This window comes from Motacilla alba, chromosome 1, assembly GCF_015832195.1.
Source record: "Motacilla alba alba isolate MOTALB_02 chromosome 1, Motacilla_alba_V1.0_pri, whole genome shotgun sequence".
NCBI lineage: Eukaryota > Metazoa > Chordata > Aves > Passeriformes > Motacillidae > Motacilla > Motacilla alba.
In genome coordinates, this window is record NC_052016.1 from 86,166,803 (window position 1) to 86,184,183 (window position 17,381).

Here is a 17,381-nt window from a genome sequence, read left to right on the forward strand (position 1 = left end):
CAACATCTTTCATCCATTGCTCTGTAACAGAAAAGCTTCAAGAGAGACAAACTTCATCTTTTCCACTATCTCAACATATCCCAGACTCATTTTCAGTGGTTCTTGTATATCACTCCTTCTCACCTGACTAATCTTGACTAATTCTCTATGCTGACAAGCTTGTGCAGCTTCAGCCAGATTCCTTTGTTTGAGGAGAGCACTTTTATTGAAGAGGTTCACACCTGAAATAAAGCAGGGTGTCACAGTTGTGGTTCTTGGTTACAGTAATGCCCTTGGCTTTCAAGCAGCCTGAAATACCTGATATACCATCATCTACAAGAGGACATGTTTTCCCTTTGTGCTCTAAGGAATTAATTCTCCCTCTGACTATTAATTTTGCGGTGTACTACGCACTCACTTGCAGGTGTTACTGAAGATAATCTTTGTGCCAATTAAAGCCCTGACTTGGCACAGAGATGATACAGCTTTGCAGGTTGCTTTTCTCCTGCCTGGAGAACATATGTTTCCCTCTTATTTCCACACCTCAGGCTTGGGGACAGCACTGTGGTAAACAGTGGCACGACCTGTCTTCCTGAGCTGTTCCCTATGATTTTAAACAGAAGTTACCAGAGACACATCTGAGGCAACGGTTGTCCCTGATTACCCAGCCTTGCACTGCTGATGTGTGAGCTCACTTTTACCACCATGTGTGACTCTAGTCCCAATATGGTCCCACGTCCTTTGCAAATGACCCCTAAAGCCCACAGGCTACCACAATGACCCTTGAGTTGGGTACCCCTTTCACAGCTGCACCCCCCGCTACCGTGACATCGCTGGCACCTCAAGGACCAGCCCCATGCCAGCTAACTACCAGTTAGTAATGACAAAGCAACAGCAGGCTCCTGCAAGGCCCTGCCTACTCACTTCAAAGGATGGAAAGAAAACTAAAATCTGCAGGAAAGCTCTGTAAAGATTTCCTGAAAAATTATTTTATGCATCTTGCATTCTACCTTTACTGCTGTCCATTGCACGACTTTAGGATTTGCAGCTATTGCAGGGCTTTCTTAGGTGGACACACTCAGGAAAAAAAACATTCAGACCCTCCTCATCCTCTTCTTTGTGGGTTGAGGAAAATCATGTGTGGGAACAGGTTACCCAGAGACACTATGGACACCTCATCCCTGGACGTGTTAAAGGCCAGGTGTGATGGGGCTTTGAGCAACCTCATCTAGTGGAAGGTGTCCCTGCCCTTGTCTGGTGGCGTTGAACTAGATGATCTTTAATGTTCCTTTCAACTCAAACCGTTCTACGATTCTATGACCTTTCTTTACTTCATCTTTCTCATGTGCCTTTGCTGCCTCAATCCTCTCCCCACTGCACAGCTCTAACTTTGCTGCAGTCTGCTTGCATTTATCAACAGAATGATCACAGAAATTTCCACCAATTCCTCCACATGGACTGACCCTCAGGTCCTCCTTCCCAACTGAACACTGGAAATGGAAAGAAACAATAGAAGATTTTTACACCGATTTGGGCTCCAGATTACATTTCCTGCTGATAAGTATCCCACTACACATAGGAAAGAAAAATATCTCTCTCTCTCTTGTTGCTTCCCCAGCACAAAAAAGATGAGCAATGCAGGCAGTGTTTCACTGTGATGCCAAATGCGAAAGACAATCACAAGAGCAATCCTGCCCTCGCTGCAAGGTTGCAGTGCCCTGTGTGCTCATAGGTTGTGGGCTGCTTCCTGGGCACCACCTTGCAGTGCACTTGCAGCAATTTACAGATGCAGATGTGCACTGGAGCTTTCAAATGGAATTCATGTACAGTTCAAACTGACCAATCCCTTGTTGAGAGTTTACCTGGGAAATGTTTTGATATGGCAGAAAGTCTTGTGGTTCATGTTAGGTGAACCCTTGAGGAGGAAGCCCAGAATGTAATTAGAAGTGAAGATGTGGGCATGTAACTGAATGTGAACCACAACTGGACAAGTCACTGCACACAGCTGGGAGCTGCACACATGTGGGCATCTGAAGTGGAAATGAGCCACTATAGTCCAAAGTCCATTGCATCTGTCCATTAGGAGGGACACCATGGGCTGACTGCAGGTGTAGGGAAACTCCATGCTGCTTTTAGTAGACGTTGTGCACCATTCTGTGCTTTTCTTCCCATTTTTTCCTCTTACTGTAAAAATTGATAAGCAAAAATTACTCCAAGCACTTGCTGTTTTCTTGATGAAGCACAGAAAGCAAGCTGTACTTTCAAATATTTCTCAAAATTATTAACTGTACATCAACAAATATAATCTGTCATGGTATTTCTCATCTAACCATAGCTTGTAAGTGAACATATGTGAATACTTGCAGCTAGGCAGAGAAAATCCAGAAACAAAAAACAGGCATCGTGAAAAGCAGGCATCACTGTTCAAATTATTGAGCAGAATTTCTGTGTCTAAGAAGTGAAACATGTATTTCTCTTGTGGCATAAGCCTTTTGGCATCCATTTTTTCAGCTTTAGTATCTGGATTTTGAAAATGGTCTCACTCCTGAATTTTCCTGAGAATTGATATGCAAATTTAAACTGCATTCCATCTGACATGCAAATATCATAGTCACTGGAGAGACAGAAAATGAAATGTTGTTGCTAACTCAATCTTCTATTACAACTTCTGTGCAAATCCTATGCAAGTGGGAATTAAAATGTCATTAGTTTCCCAAAAAGTCATGCTTCCACAAACAAAATCAAGCAGTTTTTCTAGAAGTACTATAAGGTTAATGAAAGGTCCCTTATTATATAATGATGGTAGAAATATCTTGCCATTGCTGTGTCTAAACACTCTACAAACCAAAATAATTAAACTAATATTAAACCACCACCAGAATGAGGATCTTTACCTTGTGTGAATGTGTGCAGAGACCAGTGAAAGCTACTTTACCTTGTGTGAATGTGTGCAGAGACCAGTGTAAAGTAACGCCAGCCCTCTAGTGTTAAAAAAGAGTTTACATTCGTCATAGTTCTTTGATACCTTGAAGGCTCAGCTATCAGAAATTGTTGAAATGGTACATTTTTGGCAACTCTGACTGTCCATCCCCAGGGGAATATAATGTTTTATTACAGCTGTGGATGGCTGATCATATATATAAATGCTTTAGTTAGATTAGCTCAGAAAACAGGTCTTAGAGATTGTACAAAAACCTTCTCCTGATGAAAAGCACTGATTTACTTGAAAATAGAAGGGGTTTTGGTGAAAGCAATCTGAGCCCAAGTTGACTGTTGGTGTGTAGACATGTGCTTTGGTCAGCTCAGTCACCTGGGATAAGGCAAGGAACGTATCTCAGCAGCCATAGCGTGAAATTGAGGATGGCCTGCATGTGCTGTGCCATGGCAGGAAGGCTTGTAGAAATATTGGGGGTTAAAGAGCTGCTCACATCCTATCCAAGGACTGCACAAGGTGGAGGGAGTCATACCCAAGACAGACTCATCTGAAAGGACTCCTCATGAGTGGTTCTTGGTGTAAATTGCCCTGAAATGCCTAACAATATCTTGTGGCAAATTGGCTGGAGTGTCACATGGCAGATCCAGGGCTGCCCTGGCACTGGGTTCTATAGATGCTCAGGCAGCAGGGAGGCAGCTGCTCCTGAGACAGCTTCTAGTTATCATCTCAGCTGCTGCCAGAGACCATAAGAAGGGCCTCCTCTACGCAAAGGACTTAGCACCACATAATTAAAGGTGCGGGTATTAAGAGGGCTGACGTGTAGACCTGTGGGAGCACTCTTGCCATTAGAATAAAAGCAAGGTTATTTGGGTTTAAACATAGATCAATATAAAAAAATCTTTAAACTGAAATAAGCATTTCCACGAGTATTCAAAGTGATTTAGAGAAATCAATTTGCAATAACAGGTTAAATTTAAGCTGGTGCAACTTCCTCACGTAGATAATCCCTTACAGATACACACTGAATTGATGAATGCATATGGAGTTGAAATACATCTGTAGGCCAGCATCAGATAAATATTCTTACTGTTGCTGATGCAATTTAGATGAAGGTTTTAATACCTGGATTTTTAAATCTGGGGAATTTTACAGAGCTCAGAAGAAGCAACTGGGGGAAGAGTAAACTGGTCAAGTTCAGACCATTGTATTTTCTGGTGGAAGAGCTGGAGCTGGCTACGAACAACTGCATTTGACACCTTCTTAATCACAGCAACCAAACCTGTTACTGGATCACACCCTCAGGATTGTCTGCAGCGTAGGAGTGGATAAATGATAGTCCTAGTATCACTGATGTGAAAGTGTTGGCAAGAAAGTTTAGGCAAGACTTTCTCAGTCTGTTGGCTGCTCTTGGCTGCCCAAGCCCCATGGGGACAGAGGTGACCCTCCCCTTGCAGAGCAGCCTGAGGGGACCTGCATCTTCTCAGCCACTGATAATGTATTTAGAGCTTTAACTCCTTCCCACTGTGGGTACAGTGAAAAAGTAGAATTTTGTCATGGAGGACAGAGGCACAGCTGCACCTACCAGCTTTGAGAAGGAAGTGATTGTCTCCAACAACTGGGTGGCCAGAGCCAGCAGTGCCTACAAGCACCTTAAAACTCACCACCAAGTGTCTGGTCGCACTGGAGGACTTGGCAGGCAGCTGAGAAGGAACTGGGAAGAGTGATTTGACTTGGAAGGATCTCAAAAGATGATCTAGTTCAAGTGCCCTGTCATAGGCAGAGACACCTTCCACTAGACCAAGCTGCTGAAAGCCTGATCCAACCTGGCCTAGTTCCTCACCACCCTCAAAGTGAATAATTTCTTGCTAATATCTGATTTAATTCTACCCTCTTTCAGTTTAAGGCCATTAACCATTGTCTTGTCACTACAGGCCTTGATAAAATGTCTCTCTCTGCCTTACTTATCATCCTCCTTTAGGTACTGGAAGGTGCTATAAAGTCTCCCCTGAGCCTTCTCTTCCTCAGGCTGAACAGCCCCAGCTATCTTCATAGGAGAGGTGCTCCAGCCCACTGATCATCTTTGTGGCTGTCCTCTGGATTTGCTCTAAGAGATCCATGTCTTGTTTGTGTCAGGAATCCCAGAGCTGGACACAGCACTCCAGGTGGGATCTCACCAGAGCAGAGTAGAGAGGCAGAATCCCCTCCCTCTACCAGCTGGTCACACTGCTTTGGGTGCAGCCCAGGATATGGTTTGCTTTCTGGGATGGAAGCTCACATTCCTTGGTCATGACCAGTTTTTCAGCCAGATGAACCATTTCCTGGGGGACTTAAAAAAAAAAGGGTGAATTTTTATGCATGATAAAAATGTATGGGCAAAATCAGTTTTTCGTAACAAAAATAAGAATAATTTTTCATCAAATACAAGAAATAGGTTTTGATGAGATTTACAAATTAAAAGTAGAGACAAAATGTGAAAGCTCTTCATTTCAAAACAGGTGCATTTGAAAAATGGAGACATTAATAAAAAAAGTAGAACTTTCTTTGTTTTCTTAGATTGGTCAGAACAACTGAGAAGTTTATCTTTACATAGGAACAGAGATTTATTTATTTTTAAATAGCCTCTAAAACAAAAAAGGGAAAACCCCCCAAAACTAAAACCCAATGCCCAGTTAACCACTTTGTCTTTTTTCTTTTTCTTTTTCTTTTTCTTTTTCTTTTTCTTTTTCTTTTTCTTTTTCTTTTTCTTTTTCTTTTTCTTTTTCTTTTTCTTTTTCTTTTTCTTTTTCTTTTTCTTTTTCTTCTTCTTTTTCTTTTTCTTTTTCTTCTTCTTTTTCTTTTTCTTCTTCTTTTTCTTCTTCTTTTTCTTTTTCTTTTTCTTTTTCTTTTTCTTTTTCTTTTTCTTTTTCTTTTTCTTTTTCTTTTTCTTTTTCTTTTTCTTTTTCTTTTTCTTTTTCTTTTTCTTTCTTTTTCTTCTTCTTCTTCTTTTTCTTTTTCTTCTTCTTCTTCTTCTTCTTCTTTTTCTTTTCTCAATTTTATTTCTCCCTATTTTTAAATGTGCAGTGATTAGATTCCCCAGGCAGTATGAATTTAGAAAATCTGAGAGGAGAAATGACTTGATCTGTAGAACACATAGTTCTATAGAAAAAGTGCTGAGAGAAAAAAAATCAATACTTACTACCTTTCTAAATGGGCATCATATACATTATAGTGAAATCATAACTATTGAATCTCTCATTTCTTGGGAGGACATGCTGACAATGGAGAATATGTGTAGACACTGTCCACTCTACATGAAATTGGACAGCAAAACATAAAAGGAAACCAGAAAACAGGGCATGAGAGAGGATGTAACATCCAGCTTCTCTGCCAATGAACTCAAGGGCTAATAACTCTCTTCCTTTACCTTTGGGGGAAGATGTACATACCAACAGGAATCCCACCAGAGTGACTTCCAGCATGTGGAGGACCCAGTCAGAATTGTGTCTTGCAGATGATCCCAGTCAGAATCTGATTGCCCAAGTCTCTAGGACACACTGATATCTGCTGGTATAAATCAGTTTATTTCCAACCTCAGCAAAAGTTTTCCTGAAATAAAGTAACTCCCACTGAGACATTGGAGGCTTGTGCCACTTATAGTTGATGCCCAAATTCAGAAAGAAGAAAGGCTAATGTCCACAGCTCTTCAGGTTGATGGATAGTGTTTGGGGTTTTCTGCTTCCTTTTCTACACGTACAAAGACATTTCTTGTGTTTCCAGTAAGACACTTATGTATGAAACACACTTTTGTAGGTGCTCAGGTAATTCACCCAAATTCCCCAGGGCAGATACGCAAGCCAGGTAAAAGTATGAAACCAGTAAGGGTACTGGAATAAGCATCTGAAACAGGAACCTGTGGAAGGGGGATAAAGTGCCACTGCCTGTACACTTAGCTCACTGATGGGTTAATAACTTCATGCTTAGAGGTTCTTCATTGAGAACAATGGGCAACAGCTGCTAATGGGGTCTGACACCAGTACCCTTGGGATGAAGAGGAAGGTTAATTGAATTCTAGTGAGGCTCCCTTTGTGTTTCAGAGCAATTGAACAAACCAGGGCAGCCAACTTCCCAGCATCAGCCTATGCATTGTGGCAAGTTCATTTGTGGTGTGGCTAAATTGCCTTCAATAGCAGGAATAAATTCAGCCTCTGAAAGCCAGATTCAGGGAAACTGAGATAATCCTATTGGAAATTTTGATTGACAACTCAAGCCAGTGTTTGTTTTCAGTTGTGGAAGTATTGCAGAAGGAATGGGCATTTTGTATGGGAGGTTGCTTGCTGGTCCTCCAAATGTACTCTTACAACAGTGCAAACTCTTCTACTTCAGTTATTCATGGACACTCTAATCTGCATGGGCATGTAGTGAATAAAAGAAGAGAACAAAATAGATTATTCTCACAAAGTTATTCACTTACTCTTGGCATTTAATCTTCTTTGGCTTCTCAGAAGCTGTGATGCTGGTATTTGAATGCAGACAATACTGAATGTAATGTTATTTTGAAGATGTTTAAGCCTGATTGCTCCACATTAGTTAAAACAAAGATGGTATTTTCAGGTTGTAAAGGCATACTTTATATTTTCAGTTCTTAATTCAGTTGGATGTCTTCCAAAAGCAGATGGTTTCAGGTTATTAGTTTCTCCATTAAAAAAGTGATTGTGTGAAATCTGACCTGACTTTGGAATGATATTGACATACATCTTTCCTATGTGTTCTCAGACTTCCCACAAACAGGTTTTTATTTAAGCACTGACAACAATATGCACTATTCTTTTTGTCCAACAAAACCATGAACACTTTTATAACTTGCTTCCTATGAAACAGATCTTTCTTAGTGGATGAAAAGAAGCCTAAACAACTTCCTTTTTTCATTTGTATAGGGTGACTCTGCAGGTAGTAATATTCCCTGAGCAATTTTTTGTTTACCTTTGCTTAGGACCTATTCCTAAGGCTTTTCTCTAAGGCTGTCTGGACTCTCTGACTTCCTGACACACTGTTTCCTTTTTGTGTCTCTCCATTGTTGGTGCAATCTCTTTGAACTCCAGTCATTCTTCAACTCTCCTCTCTGCTTTTCACCTTCATGTGCAAATGTGCATTGGTTTCTCTGCTGCAGAGTAGGACCCTCTTTAGTTACGTTGGCAGTGCTGTACAAGGGAGGTTTTTTACCTTTAACTGGTGGCTTGTGTGCATGTGTATATATTATTTTCATATCTTTGTAACTTCATTCCACTTCCTACATTTGCAAAAGTAAAACGGTGCACACATACACACGCGCACGCGTATCCAGGCTCTGAAGCAAAGAAGAGTGGGTTAAATAAAAATAAATAATGAACAGTCCTCTTTAGTGCCATCTCTTGACTGAGACCCCTTGTGGCAGTACTGATGAGGTCAGTTGCTGGAGTGAAAAAACCAAAGACCCTCAATTGCAAGAGTTTGAAAGCACCTCTACATAATCCTGTACAGACCACAGAGATTGTTACTATGCAGCATTCTCATGGATGAGCCACATACAGCCAATGCATTTACAATGAAAACCAGAGGGAGGAATATTGCTTAAAGCAACTCACTTTTATTGACAGTGTACTGTAAGGCAAGAAAAAAATGTTTGCCATAGTTTTTAAAAAGAAGGCTTGCAGCAAGAATGATCTGCAGTTCAATGTATTATTGAACTGTCAGAGATACTCTCTTTTATAAATCCAATATTTGTCTTTTTGTTATATATACAAAAGCTCAACTTAAACAAGCACAAAACAGAACAAAGTAATGGATTTGCATATGAAGTTTTGTTGATGGTTCATGATCTGGTAAACAAGAGAATGCACATATTCTTTTACTATAGAGTTACAGTTGACTATATTTAAACTTAAATATACCCCAAAACACATAAATCCTCCACAAAATACAGATGAGTTCAATATCATTATTTTAGAAAAAAAATCTAAACAATGTTCAACCATACACTGGGAAAAAACATTGACAGATGCCAAGAAAGCTGTATTTCACAGTCAAAACTAATTTTGCATTTTTGGTGAAGGCATCTGTGTGTTTTCACTGTCGTATTCTGGCCATTTTTGATTAATATCTTGGCCAGAAAAAATTGCAAAACACTGGCTTTTTTCTGCTTTTGAAAGGATATATTTTTGAAGTGATGATGTAGATAAACTGTGAGCCTCTTACAAGATCTCACATCAGGCCATGTTAGAGCAAACTATCATTTCCATAGGAAACAATGGTAACAGAAAGGTCCCAGCTACGCTGTAAAACCTAGTCAGGGGCCAAGCAACAAAATCTGCAACCTCTTAGTTCTTCCCTGAGGGAAGGGCACAATTTTACCCCACCTTTTTTGACAGCCTTACATTCTGAAACTAGCAAACATGGTTGTGTTTTGTGGCTCTCCTTCTCCACATCCGTATCCGTATAGCATTGGCCTTTCACTGGAAAAGCTTTCATGAAAGCGATAGCTGCTTTTTCACTGGCGATAATGTAGCGCTATTGGTGGCTCGCAAAACAAGTGAAGGCCAACATGTCAAAAATGATGTGCTGGGATAAAAGGGACAAAGGTACTCAGCCACAGCACAATGCCATGCCTTACCTTTGCAGGCCTGTAGCATGAGCAGTAACATGGGTAAGTAAAATTCTACCTATGCAGTCAAAACTGAACGTATTTTCAAAGACATACAATATTACTTTGTAATCAGAATACCCAACATGCTAATTTTTATCACAGACAAGAAGAAAACCTTAGGAGTACACAAGAAAAATGGGACCCAATTAAAAGAAGAATAATGACACCACACATATATGTAACCAGTATATGCTGAAAATGAAGCATAAACCCATGTTTTTCATGTGAAAGTGTTCTGCTGGATGCTTAAATGCACAGTTTTTCATGTATTTTTTTTCTTCCCCCCCATTTTCTCTATGAAAATCAAGCTCTTTGCATAATTAACCAAACCTCAAAGATATTTACATTTTAAAAGCCAATCCTTCACCTTCTAATTTTAAAATGAGTAATCCTGTATCTTGCATATTTTAAAAAAGGTCCAGTGAAAGCTTAGTATTGTAATTCAGTATCCATACTTAGTAAAAATACTTCCCTTGAACATGAAGTCAGTGCTGACCTCTTCAGGTCATTTGTGAATAATAAAATTTTTCTAAAGAAATGTTACTAAGTAAGGAAAGCAATGAGAAGAAATACATTACCCCTGTATTGTAAAGTGCTGCCACTTTAAAGTATGGTAAAGGTTGAAGGAAAACACAGAGGTGTGTATATCAAATTTTCACTATGATTTTACAGAACACGTGGCACCTTTCAATGTTCTGTCTGCTAAAGGCAATATAGTCTTTCTGGCTTTGTTAGTACTGCTATAGTATACAAGTTTCTTAGAGTACAGTTAGTACCTACAGAAGTCAATCCTAACACAGAAGTGTGGGCTACACTTCATATGGCAGGAGGATAAGCATAAGAGAAAATTTATGACATTGATTTTAAAGAAATCATACATCACAGCATCTTTAATTCTAAGCATAGAAAATTAGATTGTGACGGAAATGACTTTAATGCTTCTCAGATATCAAGAAGGTCCTCTCCACTCTCATCACTCTCCACAGTTAATTGTCTGGTCCACCATTTCTTGACTTCTGATCCACAGGAAGCAGCATCAGACATGGGATTCATTTTGCATGCAACAGATTTCATGGTTGAACGTCCACCAAAACGGAGGTTGACTGAAGACACTGAATGGCTTATTGGTTTGGGGGCTAGGAAATTAAACAGAAAGTTCAGGAAGTTCTGTATTAGAGTAGATCTGCTTCTTGAACATTTTTTGCTTAGAATTCAGGTATAGAGAACTAGCTAGACTAGGGCACCTTTAAACTGATTTAGTTCAGAAAAGGTAGGGCTTTGTTCTAATTTGTTTGTTTGTTTGTTTTCCCAGATGTTCACACTGATCCCACTAATCTGCTGGCAGAGCAGTTTAACTGAGCAGTGCCTCATTTCCTTCTGCTGGGATAACTGATGCAAAAGATCTCTTCTTATCCAGCTAATTGCAACCTAAATGATTTAGGCAGTACTTACATGAGCTAACCTGCTGGCGAAACAGTGGAAGTAGTAAATGTGAGGAAGGGGGGATGGGGCTGGGGATGTGCTTTTAGGATTGGCAGCTACATCTAGAAAGTGATACTTTACAATGGCCTAGGGGTTGAAACAGGTACAAGTTGCTGGTATGGCACTAAACCACATGTCTAAGTATATAAGCCCCATGACTGACCTTAATTGTGCTATTCATGATCTTAAATACCTGTCCTTGCTCTGCTGGAGGCAGATTACTTATAATACAGCTGTGTTGTGCATGGAAATGACCCTCTTTTTTAGGACCATCCACTGAGGAATGTTCTTACACAGACAAGATCAGTGCTAAGAAAGGAAATCCTGGGCTATTCATTCTTTCAAGATTTCTCACTTAAAAAAACCTGTGCAGTTGACTACAGGAGTATGACTCCTCTTTAGCATGCTTCCTCTCACTCTTTCTCTCTTTTCCAACAAAATGTTGATCTTTGCTAGTCAGTGATATTTAAATGGAAATCACGGATTGAAAGCTTTCTATTAAACTATCCTGTTTCTTGGACAAGTACACTGGCAACAAAAATAGGGTCAATGGTAGTCAACAGAACAGCATTACTGTACCTCCTGCTTCCACTTAGATATGATTAAGGTCTGAACACTGGCAGCCTTTGAGGGCAGCACTCTGATTCAGAATAGGACTGACTGATGCAAAAGGTCCTGAGCAAATGTATGAAAAGTAAAAAATGTAACCACCTGCACAGGGCAATACTTGAGCCCATCTTCCAAACTTTCTGAATTGTGAATAAAGGAAGAAACTGCTTTATTCCAACAGGCATGAGGAGAGGAAAGCCCCGATGTGGGTGCAAGCAGCAGCCAGGAGGGAGAATTGTGAATCATGAAGCCTTTCTTGGCCTTGTTATTCCACAACAGCAATTTTGCATGTGGGGACTTTACTGATAAACCTTTTTCACCTACCTGAAGGCAAGCGCCATTGTCCAAATTTCCTCTGAGGTTTCCCAGCATCTCCAGTGTCTTGTCTATAGCCACCTCTGTCAGACAGTGTCGGGCTAAGGAGCTGCTGCTGGCTACTTGTCTGAACAGAGAAAAAAGAATCTCAGTCATAGCTCCTCTAGGTAACCTGAGGAAGGGATACCTTTCAAGCTTTATCCATGAATACAAACAAAGGGCAGCATGCTTTCTGCTCTTTTATACCCCAGAAAACTGCTACTAACAGACAAAAGCAGAAAGGTCATGTGGGCTCTCAATGCCATTCATCCTAATGAAGGGTATTAAATTATTCTCAGCCTACAACAACCATTGTGGAAAGCCCTTATGTTGTACCTTCTGTATTTCCTATCCTGCTCAGAGGTCCCAGCATGGCCAGTGTTCTCCCTCTCAGTATAAGCCCCACTTCAGAATGCCTGAACGGGAAAGCTTCACATCTCCAAGCCAGCACACAGCTCATGCAAGAGCTGAAAGCTGGGGCTGACAGAGTCATACAGCTGAGTTTGTCCTTTATGGTGATGGCAAGACAGCTAAATATGTTGGGGAATTTCTGCCTTAGAGCATCTTGCCTTTGCATCTGATGGCAAAGACTAAAGCAAAACAAGGTTTTTATAATTTTATTTTATAATTTTTTTTCAGTTAAGATAATGTTTAAAAAAGAACAAATACGAAACATGGAAGTTTTCTGAATTTGTTATGAGTAGCTGATAGTTTTCTGGATAACATACCTCTGGCTGTGCACTGTTATCTTGATTAAGAGCATTCATATCTTCACTTGGCTGTGTTGTCTCAATGCTGGGAGGATTCAGAAATCGGCTCAACTCCTGCTGTTGGCTCTCTCGTAGACTGTGGATAATGCTGCACGACTGCTGCTGTTTCTATCAAGGTACAGTATGTGATGAAAAAAATGTTCTCATTGCTCTGTCACACCAATGTGTTCGATATTTTAAAAAAAGTATTCCAAATATTTAACTCAACAGTGAGCACCAGCTGTGGATTCCAGGTGCATCAATAACGATCCATATATTAGATGTTGCTATTTAAATAAAGTGAATTCTAGCATATTTCTAACCTTTAGGGAATAGAGGATGAAATTCATGAACTACATTAAGTAGAAGGATCATTGCTCAATCGTTGGTTTAAACCTAGAGTTTAAACACATACAAAGATTTGAATTTATCATTTAAAAGTTCTTGCAAAGAAAAAGAAACAAGGAAATTGATATTCACAGGGAATTGCATAGATTCATAGAGAATTACATGAAGGCAATGAAAAAATTCTGATTTCTTTCATGACTTTGGAGTGGTCTGTCAATAAAACTGAATAAAATAGTAGTGAAAACCTTGGAACTAAGTATAGATTTACAGTACAAATAGAAGAACAAACCTACTACCGTAACGATTTTACTATCTAATTTTCTTTTAAATTAAAATGAACAGCACTTAGGAAGGGTTTCACTTTCCTGGGCAGTTTTCACACGATCCCTCTAGGGAGACTTAGAGAATAACAAGAGAATTTCAAAATATATCTTAACTTCCGTAATTACATTCAGTTTATAAAAGGTTCATAGAATGTGAAATGATCTGAACCATATTATTAGAGTGAAATGAATAGCATATTTACTTTATCATAGTGTAGTTCAATATCATAATGAAATGAACAACAGAGTTGAACAAACCCAGAACTGAGAGCTGAGATTAAATTTACTGCCATTATTATCACAGAGATGAAATCAAAATGAAACTATGTATCATTGAACACTGATGTTTCAGCTGAATGTACATCATATTCAAAATATCCAGCTAAGTATTTGTATAAATTTACAAACAGAAGACAGATTCCATGATGATAAATCACTATGGAAAATCTCCTATCACAGGAAGTAATTTTTTATAAAAACAAAAAATATATGTGTCAAAATCTGGAGTCAGACTCATAGTAACTGAAAAATTGGTCATTAATGTAACCAGGTTGTGACTTGGTCCATACACCTGCTTTCCATGTAGACACCTTGCTCATTTGCACACACAGTAACTGTAGTGGCTCACTCAAATGATTTATGTTTTTTACTCAAATGATTTATCTATCCAGGCTCCATCTGGAGAGTCATCTACATGTTTCTCATTGGCCAGCAGAGGCAAGGAAATTATACAATTACATTATGTGAGGAAGGATTAGGCCTATGAGGTTCCATCTAATTAAATTATTTTTTTTCTTTCTTTCTTTGCCTTTGGTCTCTGCATATGTACCTTCCTGTTGTATTGAAAAGACAGATAAAGTTTGGGCAGGAAGACGGTTTTTGCCTTCAAAAGATGCTTATTTTTGTAGCACTGTAGAGCTGTAACAAACAGCTCTATTTTTGTAGAGCTGTAACAAACTTTTTTTTTTGCTCAGTTAGCAACCGCTACATCCTTCAAATAAGTATTATCATGAATCAAAGTAAATGAAGCAAAGGGACACAGATTCCAGCATTGTTGAGCAGCTCAATTGATGCAACCTTTTAGATACTGCTTTAGCTTGACTTACTGCTCTGATTCGCTTTAAGCACTTTTTCAGCCACATTCGTATGGTCTGTTTGGCCACCTCTTCTTCTATGGTATATTCCAGTTGCTCCCTGGCAAGCAGCTCTTCCAGTTGAAGACTTTTTCTGATATCAACAGACCTATATGAAAGCATGCTAGAAGAAACACAACTTATTTATTTTTAAATTCTGGTGTCTTTGCATTTTTTAGAGAATCAAAGCTCATACTTAAAACCTTAGTGTGAAAATACATAATTCAGGTGTGCACAGTAAATTCACATTCAAAGCTAAAAAAATTGCTGAGATGATTCTAGAAGAGACTTACTGTGCTCAGAACAAAGACCTTATCACCTACATCCAGCTATCCAATACAGGTGAACAGCTGAACTGTAAGCAATTAGGGCATTTGTGGAGGTTTGGGTTCCCCCCCCCCCCCAAGTATTTATGCTTGGATAATGTTCCCATTTATATTTTATTTCTAGTCAGGATCACTGTCACGTTGCTTCACTTGAAGGTACATTTCATTAATTGGGATACAAGAGGAGCATGTGACTGTAGTTTGTGAAAAACCTCCTGCAATTAAAATGTTAAAATTACTTAGAACTGATTCCCTAGGACCTGTGTTTGCCGTCACTAATATTTTTGTAGGGAAAAAAAGGGAAATCTAATTTTTGTAAAACATTTAAAATTACAGCGCCCCTGTGGCTACCAGTCTTGCCTTCTCCTGAGCCTAATGACTGCCTGTTAACCTGGAAAGAAACACAGGCTGTTATATCTGTTCTAAAAATATGTACCTGAGGACGTCATGAAAAGTGACATCACCACCATTGTGGAGCCGCTCCATTTCATAGCACATGTGCTTGAACAGCAGCTTGTCCTTGTCGAGATCCACCTCCAGCCTGCCTCGCAGAAGCCTCAGCAGGAATTTCACTCGGAATGTAGGGATTACACCCTGTGTTAAATTGCATCATTGATGGTAAATTATTACTGTGATCTAACAACCAACTCAGACATTCAACTTGATCACTGAAAGAAAAACTATTTCTCCTAGCATATTTAAGTCACTGCGAATACATTACTGAAAAATGTGCACATTCAGCCAGCTCTCAGCAAATTCACAGAAGTCTTTGTGGTTATTTGACTCATATACAATGACAATCTACACTGTTCATTTTGCCATAATTTTTCAAAATTGCTTGGGGATTTACTTTCCCCATTTGCATTAATCTGTAATTATAATCATATTCCCAAAGAACTAACTTTGTAAAATGGAAATTAAACTATAGTTTAAACACTCATGGCCATATCTATAATTTGTTGTAAACCTGTGCCCTTCTCTGTGCATCTCTGAATAAGCAGGAGGATGTTGAGAGTTTACTGGCTTTTTAAAGGTTATCTGCTCTAAGAGGCATCACATCCTGTACTTTTGATGACAACAACTTCTATCTGTTGTTACAAAACTAAGACTGAGCGTACTTCTCTCTGAAACTGTGGTACTCACAATTTTCAAATATCTTTTGTTCTGCTAAATGAGCCTCCTCAGAACTATTTTTGCTGTAAGGTGTCCCATATCAGAGAGATTATGTCAGTTCTCGGACTCAGAACTTTCTACCCTCATGAGTACAGACTGCAGCTTCCCTCTCCAGCACAGCCATGGGCCAACTACAGACAGCTAACTACTTTCACCATAATGTTGATTGCATTCAAATCTCAGTGATGTCATGAATCATTCAGATGATGATTTAATTTGTGTGGGCATCTGAGCAGCTCAGTCTCCCAGATGTTATTCTCATTTCAGAATCACAGAATGGTTGAGGTTGGAAGGAAACTCTGGACCTTACCTTGTCTCACCCCTCTGATTAATCAGGGTCTCCTAAAGTCAGTTTCCCAGGATCAGGTCCAGATGGCTTTTGAATATCTCCAAGGATGGAGACTCCACAAACTCCCTGGGAAAACCTGTGCCAGTGCCCACTCATCACCACAGTGACAAACAGTTCCCTGACGTTCAGAGGCAGCTCCTGTGTTTCAGGTTGTGCCTGTTGCCTCCAGCCCTGTCACTGGGCATCACTAAACAGAGTCTGGCTCTGTCCTCTTTGCACCCTCTCTGCAGGTATTTATACACTGATGGGATTCCTCTGAGCCTTCTCCAGGCTGAATAGTACCAGTTTTCTCAGCCTTTCCTCTCAGGAGACTGCTCCAGTCTCTTCATCATCTTTGTGTCCCTTTGCTGGACTCTACAGTATGCCTGTGTGTCTGTGTACAGAAGAGCCCAGAACCAAACCAGGGTTCCAGCTGCGGCCTCACCAGTGCTGAGCAGAGCAGAAGGACCCTCTCTGCCTTGGCCCGCTGGCAATACTTTGTCTAATGCAGCCCCGGATACCATTTGCTCTCTTTTCTACAATGTCAATGGTGGCTCATGTTCAACTTTGTGTCCACTGGGGCCCTCAGGTCTTTTACTGCCAAGCTACTTTCCAGCTGGGTGGCCTCAGCACATACTGGGCCTTGCTTTATTCTTCTCCAGGTGCAAGACTTTTCAGTTTTCCTTGCTGAACTTCATGAGGCTTTTGAGCCCATTCTCCAGCCTTGTGAGGGTCCCTCTGGATGGCAGCACGACTCTGTGGCATTTCAGCCACTCTGCCCAACTTGGTGTAATGCATTAGAAATGTGCTGGGGGTGCCTTCTGCCACTCTGTCCATGTCATTAATGAGGATATTGAACAGGACTGGAGATATTATTGACCCCTGGGGCACACAATGAGTTCCTGGCCTCCAACTAGAACCTGTCCTGCTGACTCTCACCCTCTGAGCCTGCCTATGCAGACAGTTTTCAGTCCACTTCATCTC

At 40.0% G+C, this 17,381-nt stretch overlaps 1 protein-coding gene across 7 annotated transcripts in view; it reads right to left on the reverse strand.

The window, feature by feature from the left end:
• Window positions 1–8,484: 8,484 nt before the first annotated feature.
• Window positions 8,485–17,381, reverse strand: part of NALCN (sodium leak channel, non-selective) — a 238,764-nt gene continuing 229,867 nt past the window's right edge. For all 7 annotated transcript variants that reach the window (XM_038129675.1, XM_038129695.1, XM_038129686.1 and 4 more), the window contains 5 exons: window positions 15,333–15,490; window positions 14,544–14,694; window positions 12,746–12,895; window positions 11,988–12,105; window positions 8,485–10,708 (listed from right to left, as the gene is read on the reverse strand). In XM_038129675.1, the coding sequence (XP_037985603.1) occupies window positions 10,515–10,708; window positions 11,988–12,105; window positions 12,746–12,895; window positions 14,544–14,694; window positions 15,333–15,490 (771 nt within the window). In that variant the 3' untranslated portion in view covers window positions 8,485–10,514. The remainder of the gene's footprint in view (window positions 10,709–11,987; window positions 12,106–12,745; window positions 12,896–14,543; window positions 14,695–15,332; window positions 15,491–17,381) is intronic.